The following is a 17,181-nucleotide window of genomic DNA, read 5'->3' on the forward strand; positions in this document are numbered from 1 at the left end:
GGGGCAGGGTTGCAACATCCCATCCAGAATTAATCTTTCTCCACACTGACAGAGGCCAAGAGTCCTGCATGGAGCACAACCACTCCGGAACTACTAACAAACAACACGGGTCTACGGGGAATTTACTTGGAGCAGAATAAATAAATCTCAAATGTTTTCCTCCTGGCCTCACAGGTGAGCTTATGGCGGGCAGCCTGCCCAGTTCCAGTGCGCACCTTTGATATCACGGGGCCTACCTATTTCAGCTGTGACCCATAACTTTCAACCGTCTCCGAGGTCTCTTCAGCTTTCATGGACGGTGTCCGTGAAGGGCAGGCAGCCAGCCGCTGGTTCCCCGCCAGGCCTCTGCGTGGCCCCCAGGCCGGTGCCGCTGGCTCGGCTTCAGCTGGCGTCCTCACTTTCCTGGGCAGGGCTTGCCGCCGCTTCCCCGTGGGCAGGACTGCCCTCTCCAGAGGCACCAGCCTCCGCCGGCTCACAGCCCGGCCCCGACGCCTTGGCTGAAGATGCCACCGAGCCACCTTTCTGGAGGATCTCTGTCGCCTCGTGCTCCAGCACTTCCGATGGAGTCAGGGGCTCCAGGTGGACGCTGCCTTGCTCGCTCACGTCCGAGCTGGCCGACTCTGGCTCACCTCTGCGCCTCAGGAACTGCTCAAAACTGACGTCGCTGTCAGGGGGCTGGCTGGCGGAGTCTGCGTCCACCTCTTCGAGTCCGGCCTCCTCCAAATCGGACTCTTGCTGCTGCTGCCGGTCCTCTGAGCCTGGGCCGGTGTCCTCTCCTGTGGGCTGTTGGGAGATTTTCTCACCTGCATGATCCCCAGTCGCTGAATCATCACATTCGGCCCCTTTATTATGCGAGGGCTCCACAGAACAGGGCTGGACCACCGGACAGGAGCCGTCTCCTGCAGACGGTGCAGGTGAACTCTCCTCACCAGGAGCTGCCGCCGCCGCCTGGTTTCCTGGGCTGCCCTTGGCTGCTGCTTCTGCTGAACCTTTTAAAGGAGCTGGGACCCTTGCGTCCGAGGAGCCTAGCAGGAGTGCAGACATCTGGTCTGAGCACTCTGCAACTGCCGACGTTTCCTTAACCTCTCCTTCCGGATTGTCTCCTTGGTTTTCTTCCGCAGTCTTTCTGGAGTCCTCTGAACAAACCGACAGTCCGGGACTAGAGGAGGAATCTAGAGCAGGAGCCACGTTCTCTGCACACGGAGCAGCGGCACAATCTTCGTCCATCGGACTTCCAAAGCACGGGGTCTCCTCTGCAGAGGCTCCCAGGTCTTCTGAGCAGGCTGACAGTGCCAGGCCAGAGGAGTGTTCTACCACTGATGTGTTTCCTTCACATTCATCGACGGTGGAGCTTTCAGCAACCTGATCCTCACGGCTGCCTGCGTTGCCTTCTCCTGCAGACGCTTCGAGGTCCTCTGCACGGGCTGCCAGTCCAGGACTGGTGGAGTGCCCTGGAACGGAAGGAGGTGGGTTTTCTCCACCCTCAGCAGCTACAGCCCCTTCAGCCAAGGGATCTGTAAGGCTTCTTTCTTCTGGAGTCTCTCTTGGGTCTTCTGAGCAGTCTGACAATCCTGGACCAGAAGGGTGGTCTAAAACAGAAGGAGGTGGGTTTTCTCCATCCTCAGCAGCTACAGCCCCTTCAGCCAAGGGATCTATAAGGCTTCCTTCTTCTGGAGTCTCCCTTGGGTCTTCTGAGCAGTCTGACAATCCTGGACCAGAAAGGTGGTCTAAAACGGAAGGAGGTGGGTTTTCTCCATCCTCAGCAGCTAAAGCCCCTTCAGCCAGGGGACGTATTATAAGGCTTCCTTCTTCTGGAGTCTCCCTTGGGTCTTCTGAGCAGTCTGACAATCCTGGACCAGAAAGGTGGTCTAAAACGGAAGGAGGTGGGTTTTCTCCATCCTCAGCAGCTACAGCCTCTTCAGCCAGGGGACGTATTATAAGGCTTCCTTCTTCTGGAGTCTCCCTTGGGTCTTCTGAGCAGTCTGACAATCCTGGACCAGAAAGGTGGTCTAAAACGGAACGAGGTGGGTTTTCTCCATCCTCAGCAGCTACAGCCCCTTCAGCCAGGGGACGTATAATAAGGCTTCCTTCTTCTGGAGTCTCTCTTGGGTCTTCTGAGCAGTCTGACAATCCTGGACCAGAAGGGTGGTCTAAAACAGAAGGAGGTGGGTTTTCTCCATCCTCAGCAGCTACAGCCCCTTCAGCCAGGGGACGTATAATAAGGCTTCCTTCTTCTGGAATCTCTCTTGGGTCTTCTAAGCAGTCTGACAATCCTGGACCAGAAGAGCGTTCTAAAATGGAAGGAGGTGGGTTTTCTCCACCCTCGGCAGCTACAGCCCCTTCAGCCAGCTGATTTCCACTCTGCTCCATCTCTCCACTTTCTGAGGAGTCTTCTGAGGAGGCCTGGTCTCCTAGGCCAGAGGAGGGCCCAAGAGCTGAAGGAGGTGCCACCTCTTCACTCCCAGCCATCGCCAAGCCTTCAGCCAGGTCACCTCCAAGGCCGCCTTCGCCTCCTTCTTCCGGGGGGTCTTTTGAAGGCGCCGAGGATGCCGGGCTGGAAGAGTCACCTTGACTTGGGAGAGACGCCTTTTCTTCCCCTTTATCAGCTGAAGAAGTTTCTTCCCCTTGACCAAGTGGGTCCTTATCTGTTCCTTCTGCAGAGCTTTTCATTTCTGAGCTGTAAAAGGCAAAGCAAACAGTTGATTGCATCATAAAATATCCTGGGGTCTGCTCCAACAATGCTTAGGAAAATTCTGTGCCGGATGTTTGCGACTTCCTGAAGACCCGAAAACATGGGACTTCCCCTCTGTTGTAAACAATGAGGACTCAAGTCCCACGGACTCATTCTCAGAGCGCATCACCAAGGAAGCCTGAGGCACGGCAGACGCACCCTTTTTAGGGGCAGAAGAGGATGACCCAGAATGGCTCCCTCCCTCCTACTTATGGCTATTTACATCCCAGGAATGAAGGTCTCAAATTGTGGATGGATACAGCTTTAAGGCACTCACTGGAACTGTGTGTGGGGGAGCTTAGGGTTGACCTGGAAAGGCCAGCAGATGCCACAGATATGCAGAAAAAAATAATTCAGGAGTGATGACTTCTCCGCAGAGCCCCCCAAATCAGTCCCGGAGGGCACGGAGCAGCCACCTCTTGGAGTGGATGGCCAGCACTGGCCCACTGCGGTGCAGAGATCGCTGGCTGGCCCACTCTGGCAAGACATCGCTGATGCTGATGGGCCTCAAGGTCCAATCCAGCACACTGGAGTACTGATCAACTAAACTGCCCGGCCCTGGAGACGTGTGCTGTAAAAAGACACCCCCAGGCCACACACACGGCCACCCTGAGATTCAGTTCAAGCACCAACTTGGTCCCATGCTGGACTTCTGTGCCCCCTCCTCCCCTCACCAGCCAGGGATTCCTAACCACACTTTTATCCCCTCTACGAGTCGGGGCTGCTGGGAAGGAAACGAACCTCCCCTTGCAAAGGGGCGGGAGAAGCCTTCCACCTCCAGAGAGCGGGCAAGCCCTCCTCGCACCAGCCCAGACTGTGACACAAGGTCCTCTCCGGCGTCCTTAGACTTACCTCCCAGGAGCCGAAGTTCCTTCGTGCCCTTCCGGGGTCACGGGCCTGGAAAGGACCTGAAAGGCAGAGCAAAACAAACACTTTCACGCACAGCGGCTTCAGGCAGAGGCACAGCCAGGTGCTTGCGGCAGCTCTTCCGCCACGCCTGTCTAGGCACTTGCGAAGGCCTCCAGCAAAAGCTCAGGCACAGGGCGAGGAGAGGAGGAGCCCCCCCCTCCAAGCAATGCAGTTCTAAGCCTGGTGGGCAACCAGAAGGCAGGGCTCGAGATGACACCCGCCGAGAGACTGTGGCAGGGAGGGAGGGCAGGGGGAACAGCTGGGCTCAAGAGGCGGGAGGGCAGGAAGAAACCCAGCAGGGCAACACTGCCATTCGGAGAGCAGCCTCCCCCGTCAGCAGGGCTCACAGTGGCCCATTTCCCTCCTCCAGGGACTTCTTCAGGCATAGCGGCACAAGGCCAGCCTCCTCCAAGGTGGTGGGATTGGGGCCATCTCTCAAGGAGGGCGGGGCTAATCTGCAGACAGAGTTGGGAAATGCCCTTTTCTCTTCCAGGTCAAAGGTCACAGGGCTGGCCAGCAGCACAAGCTGGACCAACGTGAGAGAAGCCTCCTGGGAGAACAGCGGCAGGGCCTTTCAGCCGGGTTTACAAGCCCACCGGGCACGTGACAGGTTTAGGACTTGGTACCTAAAGCAGGAAAGGCTGCAGACCACCAGGGGGTGGGGGGGGGGTGATGATGTGGTCCAGCAATAAAATTAACACCTACGCACACACTTCTAAGCCCTGGCCAGCCCCAGGCTAGCCCGATCTCATCAGATCTCCGAAGCAGCGTCAGCCCTGGTTAGTCACTGGATGGGAGACTTCCAAGGAATACCAGGGTTGTGACGTGGAGCCAGGCAATGGCAAACCACCTCTGAACATCTCTTGCCTTGAAAACCCCATGAGGGGTCACCGTAAGTCAGTTATGACTTGACGGCTCAAAAAAACCCACACACTTTGACGTGTGCTGGAAGAGTGAGGATGCAGAAAAAAGACTTCACCTGGGATTTGTCTTCACCTTCCTTACTTAAGGATGTGTTGTTCGTCTGGCTGAAGAAGGGAATAAAAGGCAGGATTTTCAGAGAGCAGATCATCAGCATCTAAGCAGACACGCGGTTGGGCTCACAGGAGCTTCCAACTGATGTTTTGACGAAGAATAAGCCACACAACCCCGGTGTTCCCTCCCTCCCCCCCCCAGCAGCCTTGTGATCTTTCCACAAGGACACCTTCTCTTCCCACTGTCCCTCCCCTGGCACCTCCTGAGGCCAGCCCCGTTCGTTATTGCCCCACTGACACGGAAAGAGCTTGACTCGGGTCTCCAGTCAGGCCCTGCAAGCTGGCCTTTAGGAGGCCATTTGAGTTATCTTCTCTAAGAAACTGATGCTGGCTGAATCTTCTTTGCTGAGGCAGCATTACAAGAAACATTGAATCTTACTGACTTTATTTCTATCCTGCCGTTCTCCCCAGTGTGGACCCAAAGCGGCTGACATCCTTGTCCTCTCCTCTGTTCTATCATCACATCAACCCTAAGCGGTGGGGTGGGTGGGTGTGCGGTTCAAAAAATCCAAAGCTCCCTTGGGTACAGGCAGACCTACTTCTTTGAAACTAGGCCCTTTTATACCTGTCTTTCAAACAGCTTGATATGTACATCTTTGTATTTGGGACCAGCAGTACCGTGAAGTTTGCTTTTTAAGGCCTGGAATAGACATCAGCAGAAGCAGAGAACCCACACGCACACTTCATTGATTCAACTGCTAATTAAAAAAAAAAGCCACTTACTCAGGAAGGTCTTCAGTAGCAACATCCTTTGAGGAAGCTGCAATGAAAAAAGAGAACAGTTTCCTGTTAGGAACAGCCCAGCATGACCAGCCCTTGAAAGTCACACCACGTGTACACGGGACGCCTACGCACCCTTCTCCACAATGACCTGGCACCTGTGAGACCGGCTTTCGTTCAAGTGTGCAGCCATCTTATCGAAGCCTGAATCATCCATTACGAAATCACAGTTCAGACAAACAGTAGTCATGCCCCTAAGAGGGGGGAAAAAAGAGTACAAGTCTATGAGTACAAGGCAGAATAGGTTACCAAAGGTTCTCTCCTACTAGTGCGGTCCAGAGCATGAGCTACCAGCTCACAGAAGCGCACACTTCATGATGCGCCCCCTCCCTTTCCATGCACTTTATTAAAAGGCCATGATAAACACACAAACCATCAAGCAATTGCTCTGATTCTGGAAAGAACCAAGGGAAAGGCAGCGCTCCTTGTTGCTACGCAAAGGTATCTGTGCCCCCCCCCCTTCTCCAGAGGCGTTTCGTGGCACTGCTACCAGTCTGAATGGAGCACCCTCACCACAAGGCATTTCAAAGCCGCCACAAGGGCCAAAAAGCAAAACTCAACCAAAGGGCGGGGGGGTGGGAATCGCACCTGAGGACGGCCATAGAGAGAGGTTTTGGGTCTTGTTTCAAGCATGAAGTCCTGCTCTGACAGTCAAGTTATACCTTCATGTGTTCTAAAACCCAACACAACAGCAACCGGGTTGCCCAAAATGCACACCACAAGGGGGAAGATGGGGAGAGGGTTACCTCAGTTCTTCAGAATGAGCTTTATAAATCCAAAACCGTTTATTTTGACGGGCGCTGTGGAAACTGTAAGAAAAGGCAAGACTTCTGAGCCGACGCCTGCAGGAAGGAGAGCCAGCCCCCCAGTCAACCGAGCAGCACCCCGCAGCCTCTCCTCGCCAGCGCCCTACCTCATCATGTGGTTCACGTAGGCTTTGCTGCAGCTCGTGCCGTAGCGGCACAAACTGCAGTGCACATAAGCAGGGAAGTGGCTGGCGAACGTGCGGATGTCCGCAGAACACTCGATGCACTTCTGGATGTCTGGACATCTGTCGGAGGAGAAGAACGTGAACACCAAGAGCCGGACCACTTGGTTCAAGCCCACGAAAGAATCCTAGGAACATCTGCTTCCTTGCACTCACAGCCGGTGGGATCCCAAGATGCCTGGCCGCCAATCCCACTCTAGAGGTCCCTCGGCAGGAATCACCCCCCTCCTCCACGGGTGACTTTCCAGAAGCCCTGTCTGGACGGCATTTGGGCTGACTCCCCCTCCCCCCCGGGGAAAACGATCAGAAGATTTACCTGAGGCTACTTAATGCTGTGTTTGCAATCTTATTGTTCTTTTTGTTGCTGCTGCTGCTGCTGTCGCTGCTGAGGCTGCTGAGCCCAGGGCTCTGCCTCTTCTGAGCGCCCCATGGCTTCAGTTTGGGCTTCGCTTTAGTGACATTCAGCTTACTGTAGTTTTTAGTGTTTGTCGTTTTAACATTGGGGGACATCGGCAAAGTGGAGGTGCTGGTGCCGACCAAAGGGGTGGCCGCTGACCCTGGCGGAATGGATCCCAGGGAAGCTCTGATAGTCACCTAGGATTAGAATGCAGGACCCCCGTCAGCCACTCTCCAAAAGAGGAAGGCCGCCGTCTCTCTTGCTGCACAGACCTGAGCTCGCGTGCAGGCGCAGGGGGGGCCCAGCCGCAGCAGACAAAGCAGCTCTGGGCCACCCGGCCAGCAGCGTGGCCACAGCGGGGGGGGGGGGGCTCCAGGCTCTGCCAGCCCCGCCTTCTCCACCAGCAAAGCAAAGCAGCCCCAGGTACAGCCCCAGGCACCTGCCTCCATGACAGGGATGAAGAAGGGCTGCAACCTCTCCGTTGGGAATGGACCCCAAAAGGACACGGTGGGGAAAAGAAAACTGTTCTGTTTATTTACACCACCATCCCCCAAGAAGTGATGGCACACAAGAACACCATAGGATGAAATTTCACCTGTCAGTGACTGTCAGTTAAAGTCCTATTTCCCCTGCAGATCTCATCCTGAGCCTGCTTCTAAACAGTGCTGGATTTTCACAGGTCTCCTGGAAAACATGCTGACCAGTTTTCTAAGCCCCCCCTCAAATTCAAACAGATTCCTAGAACAACTTTATGGACTCTTCTTTCTCATGAAACTGCAGTCATGAGGGGCCATGCTCTCCTGCCGGAAACCGGCTTCTCAAACAAGGAGGCTGGCCGGCATTTGAGAATCGCGGCAATGGGCTCTCTGGCCAGGGATTCTCAGAGGGGCCTGGGGTTGTGGCAAGCCCGGCCCCAGCACAACCAAATCCCAGGTGAGCCGACAGAGCCAACTGGTTATCACGACACACGACAGCCCCACCGGAAGTTCCAGGGGGGGGGCGGTCAGCAGGGGGTTAGGCCTGGTCATACACGTGCAGCTCCCCCCTCCCAACTTCTCACGACCTTTGACCATTTTTCACAAGTGCAAGGATAGGGTGTTTGAGATTACTTTGGTTCCTGGAGGCAAGCCTTCCAGCTGAGGAGGTTTCCTAAACGTCCGGTGGTGCTGAGACTTATGGTCCATTTTCTCTTTGCAAGTCAGGAACTGGAGTCTGCACTTGGTACAGCGATGCACTCCTTTTTTCTTTGAAAACGTAAGACAGTCTGTCGTTAACTTCAAACTGGCTGATGAACTGCAGCTCTCGTGCCAGACTGAGCACAGATCTCAAGGAAGGAGCTCCCCACACCGTGGCTGTGAGCAAGCGGTCGCCGGGCCTCCGGGCATAAAAGCCCCAGATCTGGGAGCGTAACACAGTCCTCCTGCCAAGGCACAGCCCGCCCCCCCCCCCCCCCGCCCAGCCACTCAGGCCCGCTGAAGCCACCCGGCCAGCGGAGACCAGGAACTGCTCAGAGTACCAGCTTTGGCAGATTTAAGCTGGATCACGGCCCTTCATCAAGGCTCGGGGAGGGAGACCAGAGACCCCCCCCAGCCACTCCCCCTGGCACATAAGGCCGAGAAGGAAGAGTCGTTACCTGGTGCCTCATGTAGTGGTGCATGTATGGGGCCCCGATTTTAATGACTTTAAGGCAAAAGGGGCAGAGCAAGTTCTTCGTGTTCTCGTGGACGGCTCGGAAGTGTTTCTCCACGTCTGAAAAGGCCGACGATCTGTAATTGCACACCTGCACACGGGGGGACACAGGCTGGCTTGTAAACGCTCCCCAAAGAGCACCACGCTTTCAGTGTACACACACACACAAAAAAAAAAACAACGCCGGGAGGTACCTGACAGACGTAGGGCATTTCCCCGGGCTTGTGATTGTCCTTCATATGTTGCAAGAGAATTTGCTCCGATTCAAAGGATAATTCGCATATTCTACATATGGCTGGAGAAAAACAAAACCCAAAAACAAAATTTAAAAGCGATGGAACAGGGCAGATCTCACCATTTTATCAGGCTCTTTGACGAACAGGTCGTCAACATTTCATTAAACGGTCCCACACACACCCCACCCAAGTTTCACTCATAAGAAGAAACCAAACCGTTTTCAAGCAGTCAGAGACTGCGGATCCTGCAAAGTGCCAGCAGCAGAAGACGCTGACAGTCAAAGGTGCTCCCCAGCCCCACCCGGGAAAGGGCATTCTGAGGCTGGAGGAGTGTATGCGCTGCGGCGGCAGGGGGTTGGGAGGGGAGGGTCCCCGTCAGTTGGGGGAGGGTCCAAAGAGGAGGAACCAACTCTGCCGTGGAAAGCCACTGATCTTAGAACTAAACTCTCTTGGGTGGGGAGCAGAGCATCAATTGAGTTTAGGTTGAGTTCTTCCCCTTTTCGTTTATTCCATTATAGCAGCGCATCAGTGCCAGCTCCTGCGGAAAACTCTTCCGGGAAAGACACAAAGCGTGCCTTGAGGCACCTTCTGGACAGACTGGAAGGCTCCCTCGGCCACGGGCCTCCGCAGGGAGTGGAGTCAGCTCCTCAAGCAGCAGCCGCTCCGGCAAGCTTGCCCCTTATTCCTGGCCTTGCGCACCAAGGGTTGGGAGCCACCCACCCCAGGAGAGGGAAACTGAGCCCCCAGGCAGAAGGAGACCCCGGGGAGAGCTGAGCCACCTTCATTTGTCCACTCATCCATCCACTCATTCATTGGGGCACTCACTGGATGACTCGTAAGGGGTGTGGGTGCTCTCGATGTGGCACTGCAGCTGGAAGGGGGTGGGGAACTGGCGGTAGCAGTGCTGGCAGGTGGTGTGGCTCTCCCAGCTCTCGCTGTTCTGCTTCTCCAGCTCCAGGTGGTGCTTCATGTGGTTCATGAACCTGAGAGGGACAGAAGAAGAAGAAGAGTTGGGTTTTATATGCCGACTTTCTCTGCCGCTTAAAGGAGAATCATACCGGCTTACAATTTCCTTCCCTTCCCCACAACAGACACCCTGTGAGGTAGGTGGGGCAGAGAGAGTGCATAATAGAACTGTGACTTGCCCAAGGTCACCCAACTGGCTTCTTGTGTAGGGGTGGGGAAGCAAACCCAGTTCACCAGATTAGCCTCCGCCGCTCATGTGGAGGAGTGGGGAATCAAACCCGGTTCTCCAGATCAGAGTCCACTGCTCCAAACCACCGCTCATAACCACTACACCACGCCAGAAGGAGCCAGGAGACTGAGGGGCACCACTGTCAGTGCTGGGAGAGGCTCGCTTTACAACCCAAGGTGGCAAAGAAAAGGAAACTTTAAAATATGTGGCTATCAACATTACCCCTTGCAGGTGGATTACCTGAAGAGGGATTTTAAAAGCCTAAATAGGGCCATTCCCTCGGGAGGGGGAGGAGAAAAGGACAGGCAGTGCCCTCTCTCACAGGCAAGGAAATTTCCCCTCCCTTTCCAAAGGGATTCCTAAAAGCTGCCAGCATCAGACTGCTTGAACTGGGAGGGCACCAATTCCGAAGAGGCTGCAGAGCAGGCTCCCCATCAGGAGGCCACTCAGAAGTGCCAGCCAACTATGCCCATTAAAGGCTGATGATGATGAAGTGCCAGCTGGCAGCGCCACGCTCCCAGATTTCCTTCTGGGCCGAGGGAAAAGGCACGCCCAGGAAAGGCGCCTCCATACCGTATGTTGTTCTTGAGGAGCTTCATACAGCTGGCGCACTTGAAGGTGGTGTGCGTCTTCTGCTCCTGATTCACCTGCTGGACGTTGCCCTCGTAGTTGCCGTAGTAGAAGTCATTCACCAGCATGATCAGCTTCCCTCTCTCCGATTCAGCCATCTTAGCCGACGCACCTGAAGAGTCTGCTGTGGAGGCGCCCTGATAGGAGTGGCCCAGGTCTGGACAGCAATACTGCAAGAACCACCAGCAGAAACACTCTTTGGACAATCGCCAGAAGGCTGTGCCAAGCTACCGTCCACATCGAGTTTAACTAACGTACTTCTATAACTTCCCCCTTGATACCTGGCATTTGACCACACAACAGATACATGAACCACCCTGGGAAGCAGGTGAATAAATACCAAAGCAAGCGCCGCAGGCTTCAAGGGACGGGCTTCCCAGCACCCCCGCCTAGAACGGGGTTGCTTCTTCTTGTAAATGTGAACAAGGCATGGTCACCAACAACACTCGCCCTTGTGGTTCTCGGCCAGCGCAAATACCAACAGGAGTCCCAAATCCGCTAGCAATCATAAAAATTTACATTCTGCTCTCTGTGCATTTTCTAGCACTGGCCAAGATAGGTATCATCTTTTATCTCAGTGGGATATATGTACAAGGTGGTATGTTGACAATTAAATTGGAGCTGACGGGTATGATTTCTTCATAAAATGACACACAGAACAAACACACATTACTTCAGATTTCTTCTCAACTGTGTATGTAACTCACGGCTCTGTCGGGCGGCTGAATTTCATACATATTTTCTAAGCTGGACACAGACCAGACAAAAAATGCTACACTTGATCTCAATGATCTTTCATTCAAAACGGTATTTATCCAGGGCTAGGGAAAACATGAACACATTCTAGAAAGAGCAAGACCTGTGCAAACCCAGAAGCTGCTTGATGCAGAGGAAAACCAGCACTTTCCTGTTCTCCTGATACTGAGCTGCTTTTTACTTCTGAACATAAAGAACACCCAAAAGCCTCAGCACGGGGGCAGCTTGGCCAAAAGCCACGACACGATTGAGACCACAAGCGCAAGTATCCCTGGTGACCGTGCCTTGTTCACATTGACAATTACATCTTGCTACAAAAAAAAACACACTTGTACCTTCATATGGTTTTTCAAGGGATCCAAAAGGTTGAAATGAATATTACACTTGGGACAGGCCTGTGGGAAAGGGGCTCCATTCTTAGTGTTGCCGGAGGCCATCCCTGCAAAGGCAAGACATGCAGCGTGAGAAGGGGGCCCATCGCAGCCAAAGGGAAGCTCTCTTCAGATGGCTCACTGTTCATTCATCAGCTTCCATCTGCGTACTTCTGACGAGCTCCACATTGATAACAAAAACAGATGTAAACACACCAGCATTACTGGTAACAAACCCCCTTTGTTTAAAATCACACAAATGATCAAATGTCCATCCCATAGGAAGAGCCCTGCTGGATCAGACGAGCGGCCCATCTCGTCCGGCATCCTGTTCACACAGTGGCCACACAGTTGCGCTGGGGGTCCAGACAGACGGGGCATAGTGAGGCCGGGTCCCTCCGCCGCTGCTGCCTCCCAGCACTGGTGAGAACATAAAACATCAGAAGAGCCCTGCTGTATCAGACCAGGGAGGGTCCATCTAGTCCAGCACCCTGCCTTGCACAGTGGGACCCACAGGTAGGCTGCCCCTGGATGGGGAGGTTCCCTTGGCTAGTAGCTTCTGATGGGCCTCTCCTCTCCCCCGTGAATCTCTCCAACCCCTTTTTAAAGCCACCCCTGTGTCTTCTAGCAGCGAATGTCACATTTTGATCGCTCGCTGAGTAAAGGAGTATTTCTTTGGGTCCATCCAGTACCTGCTGACCACCAACTTGGTTGGGTGGCCCCAAGCTCCAGTATTTGGGTAGTGGGAGAAGTTATCTCTGTCCACTTTCTCCGCGCCCATGTATGATTTCATCAGTTTCTGGCAGGTCCCCACTTTCCATCAGAAAATTTCCAACATAATACCAAGATGTCATATGAAAACCATATTAAGTAAGCAGGAAAGAGAGGGCAAAGGCAGGGTCAATAGAGTCAACTGACCACAGTCCCAATTTCCCAGAACTTTGCACCCAGACTGGTTTCTGCATCTAGCTGGCTGCATATGCACATTCTAAGCTCTCCTATCCCCGGCCATTTGTCTTTTTTTAGAAGCCCTTCTCATGCATGTAGCCTTTTCATTTTCCAATTTTAAGACTGTTTCTGTTCTCCATGAAAAGGACGCATGGCAGGGGGCAGCAGGGTCCCTCCCAATGCCTTTTACCTTTCTGAAGTGACGACACCTCATTTGGCGATCTCACCGAAGGCAAAACGGGTGAGCTACTCCCGGAACCTGTTTCTTCAGCCTTAGCCTTTTTGGAACTGACGCTGTTCCCTTCAGAAGGAGCTGGACGCTTGGACAAGCCTGAGTTTAAAATTAAAGACACCTCCGTTTCCCCTAAGATCTCTGACCCCTCGTCTCCCAGCGAATCACAAGACTCCATAGCCAGAGACCTCCTTCCTCAGGGTCAACGTGAGCCATTAAAATAAGGATGCCCTCAAAAACTCCATCCTCTTTAAGTTAGGCGTTCCCACCACCTGCTTTCCCAAGAGCCCGCAGATAGCGCTGGCAACGCCCGGGCGGCTCAAGCCACGACCTCTCCTCAGGGGCCCAGAAGGACAGTGTCCTGCAGCCCTCGGCTTCACAGGGTTCTTACGAGCGCAAGAGTCTCATGCGCTGGCAAACTCCCCAGCTGAGAAGCACCTTTTGATTTTGGTTGCGTTGCTTTTTGATTTTGGTGACTGCTCCCTGATTTTATTAACATGCATTAAAAAATGTATTCGTAGGGCAACCAAAGCAAGAAATGTCTAAGTGACACGTACCTGTTGCCGTCAGCGCTGCACCGCCCGGCCCCTGCGGTGCTCCTGAACTCGGCCTTAAACCAAAAACCAGGCTTGAAGTATTACTTGGGGGAACCTGCGGTAGGAGGGTTTGTCAGTTAGCTCAGTCAAAGCATTTCAAGGGTGAACTCTGCTATTGCGCTTTTAAAAAAAATCCAGATCTTTTCATTCTAAAGGCTCAAGTTCAGTTTTCAATAAGCACGCTCTCAGCCTCTATTTTATTTTTAAAAAATCCAAAATAATTAGTGACGCAAGTTGTAGTGTCACAAATTAAACAGGTCTCCTTATTTCTGCTACGAAATCCCCCCCAAGTGACATGGCTACTTCCTTGCCCACAGGATTCAGGATCTGGCCATGCCGATGCAGCCAACCATCTTACAATCCTACTCGCCAGCTGGGACTGAAGGAAGAAGGGGCTTCTGGAATTGGCTCTTGGCCGCATTCCTCAGGAAAGCGGGGCCTCAAGACAGCACTCCTCCCCCCACCCCGACCATTCCAACACAGCACATCCATCATACAAAGGTAGAAACAGAACAAGTTGGCAGCCCACCCACCCCAGTGCAAAATACTGGCACTCCTTAGGGCTCACCGGGCGCCTGAAGGGGTCAGCCTGCCAGAGAAGACAAAGGGACAGAAAGCGCAAGGGCAAAGGTATCGTCATCTCCAAGGACTTGTCCAGCGGCATCCAAAGTTAAAACAAAACCCCAGTTCTCAAGACTTAAACTGTAGCAGAGCATGCCTAAAGCATTCAATACTCAAACACTGCTGAGTCCACTGTTACATTTGCCTGAATAGTTGACAGAACTCAACGGTAAACAGAATAAAGTCAGCATAAATAAATAAAATTTAGGATTTAAGTTGAACTTTAGCAGCCACGCACTGAATTAGTTACAGATTTTGCAGCAAATTTCCCGCGTCAAGTCCTCTACTATAATGACAGCATGAGAGAAAGCCACAGTACTTCTACCTGCCACTGAGAAGGGCAGAAGTGGCAATAATGAACTGAGTCTGATTTGGCCGTCGGGAACATGAACGTGCTTGACACCACACACAAAAGCGTCTGTAGGCTACGCATTTAGCTGTTATGCTGTTGTGAAAATTTTAGAAACGGAAAGAACACCTTTAAGCCTCTGATATGGCACAGCGTGTTTCCAAGACTGTCTCACTGATGAAAAAACACTAGCCTGTTGCTCTTAAAACCGTAGGAGTTCCCAGCTCAGATGTTAACGCCACATTAACAAACGTAGGCAAAGTTCAAAAAGTTTAGCCCCGGGAGGTGTGAATGAAAACTATTCAGTAACATCCAGCTAACAAAACCAAACCCTCTGAGAAGAGAAAATATCTACCCGATTGAGTGCTACGGGTTGTGCGGTCACCGTTGCCACAGGCCTGGCCGGAGACTGGGCCATGACCGGCACGTTCAGGTTCCTCGATGGTGTTGGGGCGGATCTGCCAATGGGCTGAGAGATGCCAGCGCTTGGCTTGGCTGCCTCTTGTGGCGGCGAGCTTCCGGGAAGGGGCTTCTGCAGGCCAGGTAAAGTCCCAGAAAGACTGCCTGCGCGCGGCTGAGGCTGAACGGCTAGCGTGCTTGCTGCAAGACGGCCCATCGGCTGAAACCCTGGAAAAGCAGCCACAATTACCGATGAGAATGTCTTACTGCAACAGACCACCGCGCACCCCTGCAAGAGCTTTCAAGTCACCCTATGGAGAGGGCCCTACCTCTTTTCGGCGTCCCATTCTGCACCGCCACTCGTGTCGAGCCGGGGTTGACTCTGTTTAATATATCTGTTGAAAAGGGACAGGTGTCAAGTTTGTAAGACATTTCTGCTACAGACTGAAGAAAGTCAAATGACACACGCATGAACGTTATTGGAGAGCGACTGGAGACCTTCCCCTGTGAAATGAGACCAGCCCAAGCATACAAATGTCTGCCAGCCTATAAGGCATACAAGAGGAAACCTTTACACTTCCAAAAGCAGCAGCAGCAGCAGAACATGCCTGCTCCACGGCCACCAGGAACAAGCCCAAGAGGCCCTCCCTTCAAACCTCTCTTTGGTAAGCAGCATAATTAAATATCTGATGCAAAGGGGGATCAGAGATCATTTCAGGTTACCATGATGTCATTTTCTTTCATGCAACTAAGACCCAACTGCTGGTCAGCCAAAGAGCATATAGGTATGTTGTGCACTTTTGCTCGGGAAGGGCTCTTTAACTGCTCAGTGCCTCACTCAGTGTATCTACAGCCATGGATTTACCCTTCCATGCAGCAAGCCCATAAAAGAAGAAACAGAAGCCCGGAGTCTTCAGGCTCCCAGGAACCGTCTCCTACCCTCCATGTCAGGAGTTGAATCTCTCTCTGCAACTGGGGCCTTCAGGAGCCTGGATCTCAAGCACCAAGTTCAGGCTGCACTCCTGGGTACAGTGGAGTGAGCAAACATGGCTAGGATCGTGCTGCAGCCGGGGGGGTACCTATCGGGACAATCATTCTGTCGACTGATAGTTAAGCTGCAACTCTGAACTTAATGTACTAAACAGGGACTTGCGGTGCCAAGAGGGCACCTTTTGCTAATAGTACCACATGGCAGGAAACTTGTAATTCAAGTGGCTGCATTTAAATTAAGGACGTTGCTAAAACTGACACACAGAACATTTCAAATAAAGGATCTGGGCGGGAGGGAAGCTGCAGCGAAGCGGTCAAAACTAATCAAACCTTAAACTGGCCTTTTCTGCAGCTAAACACTGCTGGTGTTTTCTTTGCATTTTTAGCAAACCTACAAATACTTAACCAGCATAACTTGAAATTACCAGCTACATGAGAGCAGGTATCAGCGGCTGGATGATGCTTTGGAAACAGGTTGGTCGAGCGCCTTCAATGCCTTGGCCTTGATACCACCCAGGGACAGGGGAGAAGAGTCCATCCAGAAATCCGGGTTTGAGCCTAAGCCTGTTAGGGCGGAATCTGCCGGCTCTTCCTTTCTCCCACTGGGGAAAGCACAACCCATCTGCTCTGGGATTCCCATGAATTTCAGGAGGACAAACCCACAGCACCATTACACCCGGGAGCCAAACTGCCTTTGAAGCCTATTTATTTACAGTACACAGACAGCTCCAGAAGAGGGCTGCTTTTTGAACGGCACATACACACACACACTCAGCTTCATCTGGCACACACAATTCCTCACAATACTGCAAGGCTCCACCTTACATGTATTGGCCGGTTTGGAGCTCATAATCTCCCCCACAAAGATGGGCTCGTCGTCGTCGTCCTCATCGTCCACAACAATTGGCTTCGGTTTTTGTTGCCAGGGTTCAAGCTCCTCCTCTTCACATTCCATAAAAAGTTCCGCCATCGTGCCGCTGGAGAATACAAAAACAAGAGCGGCGGATTAATAAAGTAGAAAAGACAACCATGAATCAACCACAACATATTTTTTAAGGGAAACATTCCACGCAAACAGTGCATCTGTGTATTTGGAGTGATAAAGAGAGAGTGCCATCACCACGGACATTCACAAAGATGACGCTGGAAGGCTGAGTGTTGTAGGAGCTTGTTGCAATTTCCCCAATAAATATGTGAACTTTGCCATCGGCCATCTACTGAGGCAACCTATCCTGGCATTCTGCCCCCCAACCTGAGAACCTTCTGCTGAAGATGCAGGTTATTTGACACACAGAGGACCAATCAGCTGAGTTGTAATTGACTAAATCTG

The 17,181-nt window shown here is 52.7% G+C and overlaps 1 protein-coding gene across 1 annotated transcript; it reads right to left on the reverse strand.

Moving 5' to 3' along the window:
* Nucleotides 1-381: 381 nt before the first annotated feature.
* On the reverse strand, nucleotides 382-16,821 carry ZNF280D (zinc finger protein 280D). The gene is made up of 19 exons (XM_056866018.1): nucleotides 16,677-16,821; nucleotides 15,191-15,256; nucleotides 14,818-15,089; nucleotides 13,454-13,547; nucleotides 12,855-12,995; nucleotides 11,681-11,784; nucleotides 10,533-10,759; nucleotides 9,590-9,747; nucleotides 8,723-8,823; nucleotides 8,473-8,619; nucleotides 7,949-8,083; nucleotides 6,759-7,036; nucleotides 6,368-6,505; nucleotides 6,201-6,263; nucleotides 5,530-5,648; nucleotides 5,398-5,434; nucleotides 4,620-4,668; nucleotides 3,584-3,639; nucleotides 382-2,677 (listed from the first exon to the last, which is right to left on the reverse strand). The coding sequence occupies exons 1-19, from the start codon at nucleotides 16,819-16,821 to the stop codon at nucleotides 382-384; spliced, it is 4,626 nt and encodes a 1,541-aa protein (XP_056721996.1).
* Between the last annotated feature and the right edge of the window lie 360 nt (nucleotides 16,822-17,181).

The sequence above is a fragment of the Euleptes europaea genome, chromosome 20, assembly GCF_029931775.1.
Source record: "Euleptes europaea isolate rEulEur1 chromosome 20, rEulEur1.hap1, whole genome shotgun sequence".
In the NCBI taxonomy this organism is placed as follows: domain Eukaryota; kingdom Metazoa; phylum Chordata; class Lepidosauria; order Squamata; family Sphaerodactylidae; genus Euleptes; species Euleptes europaea.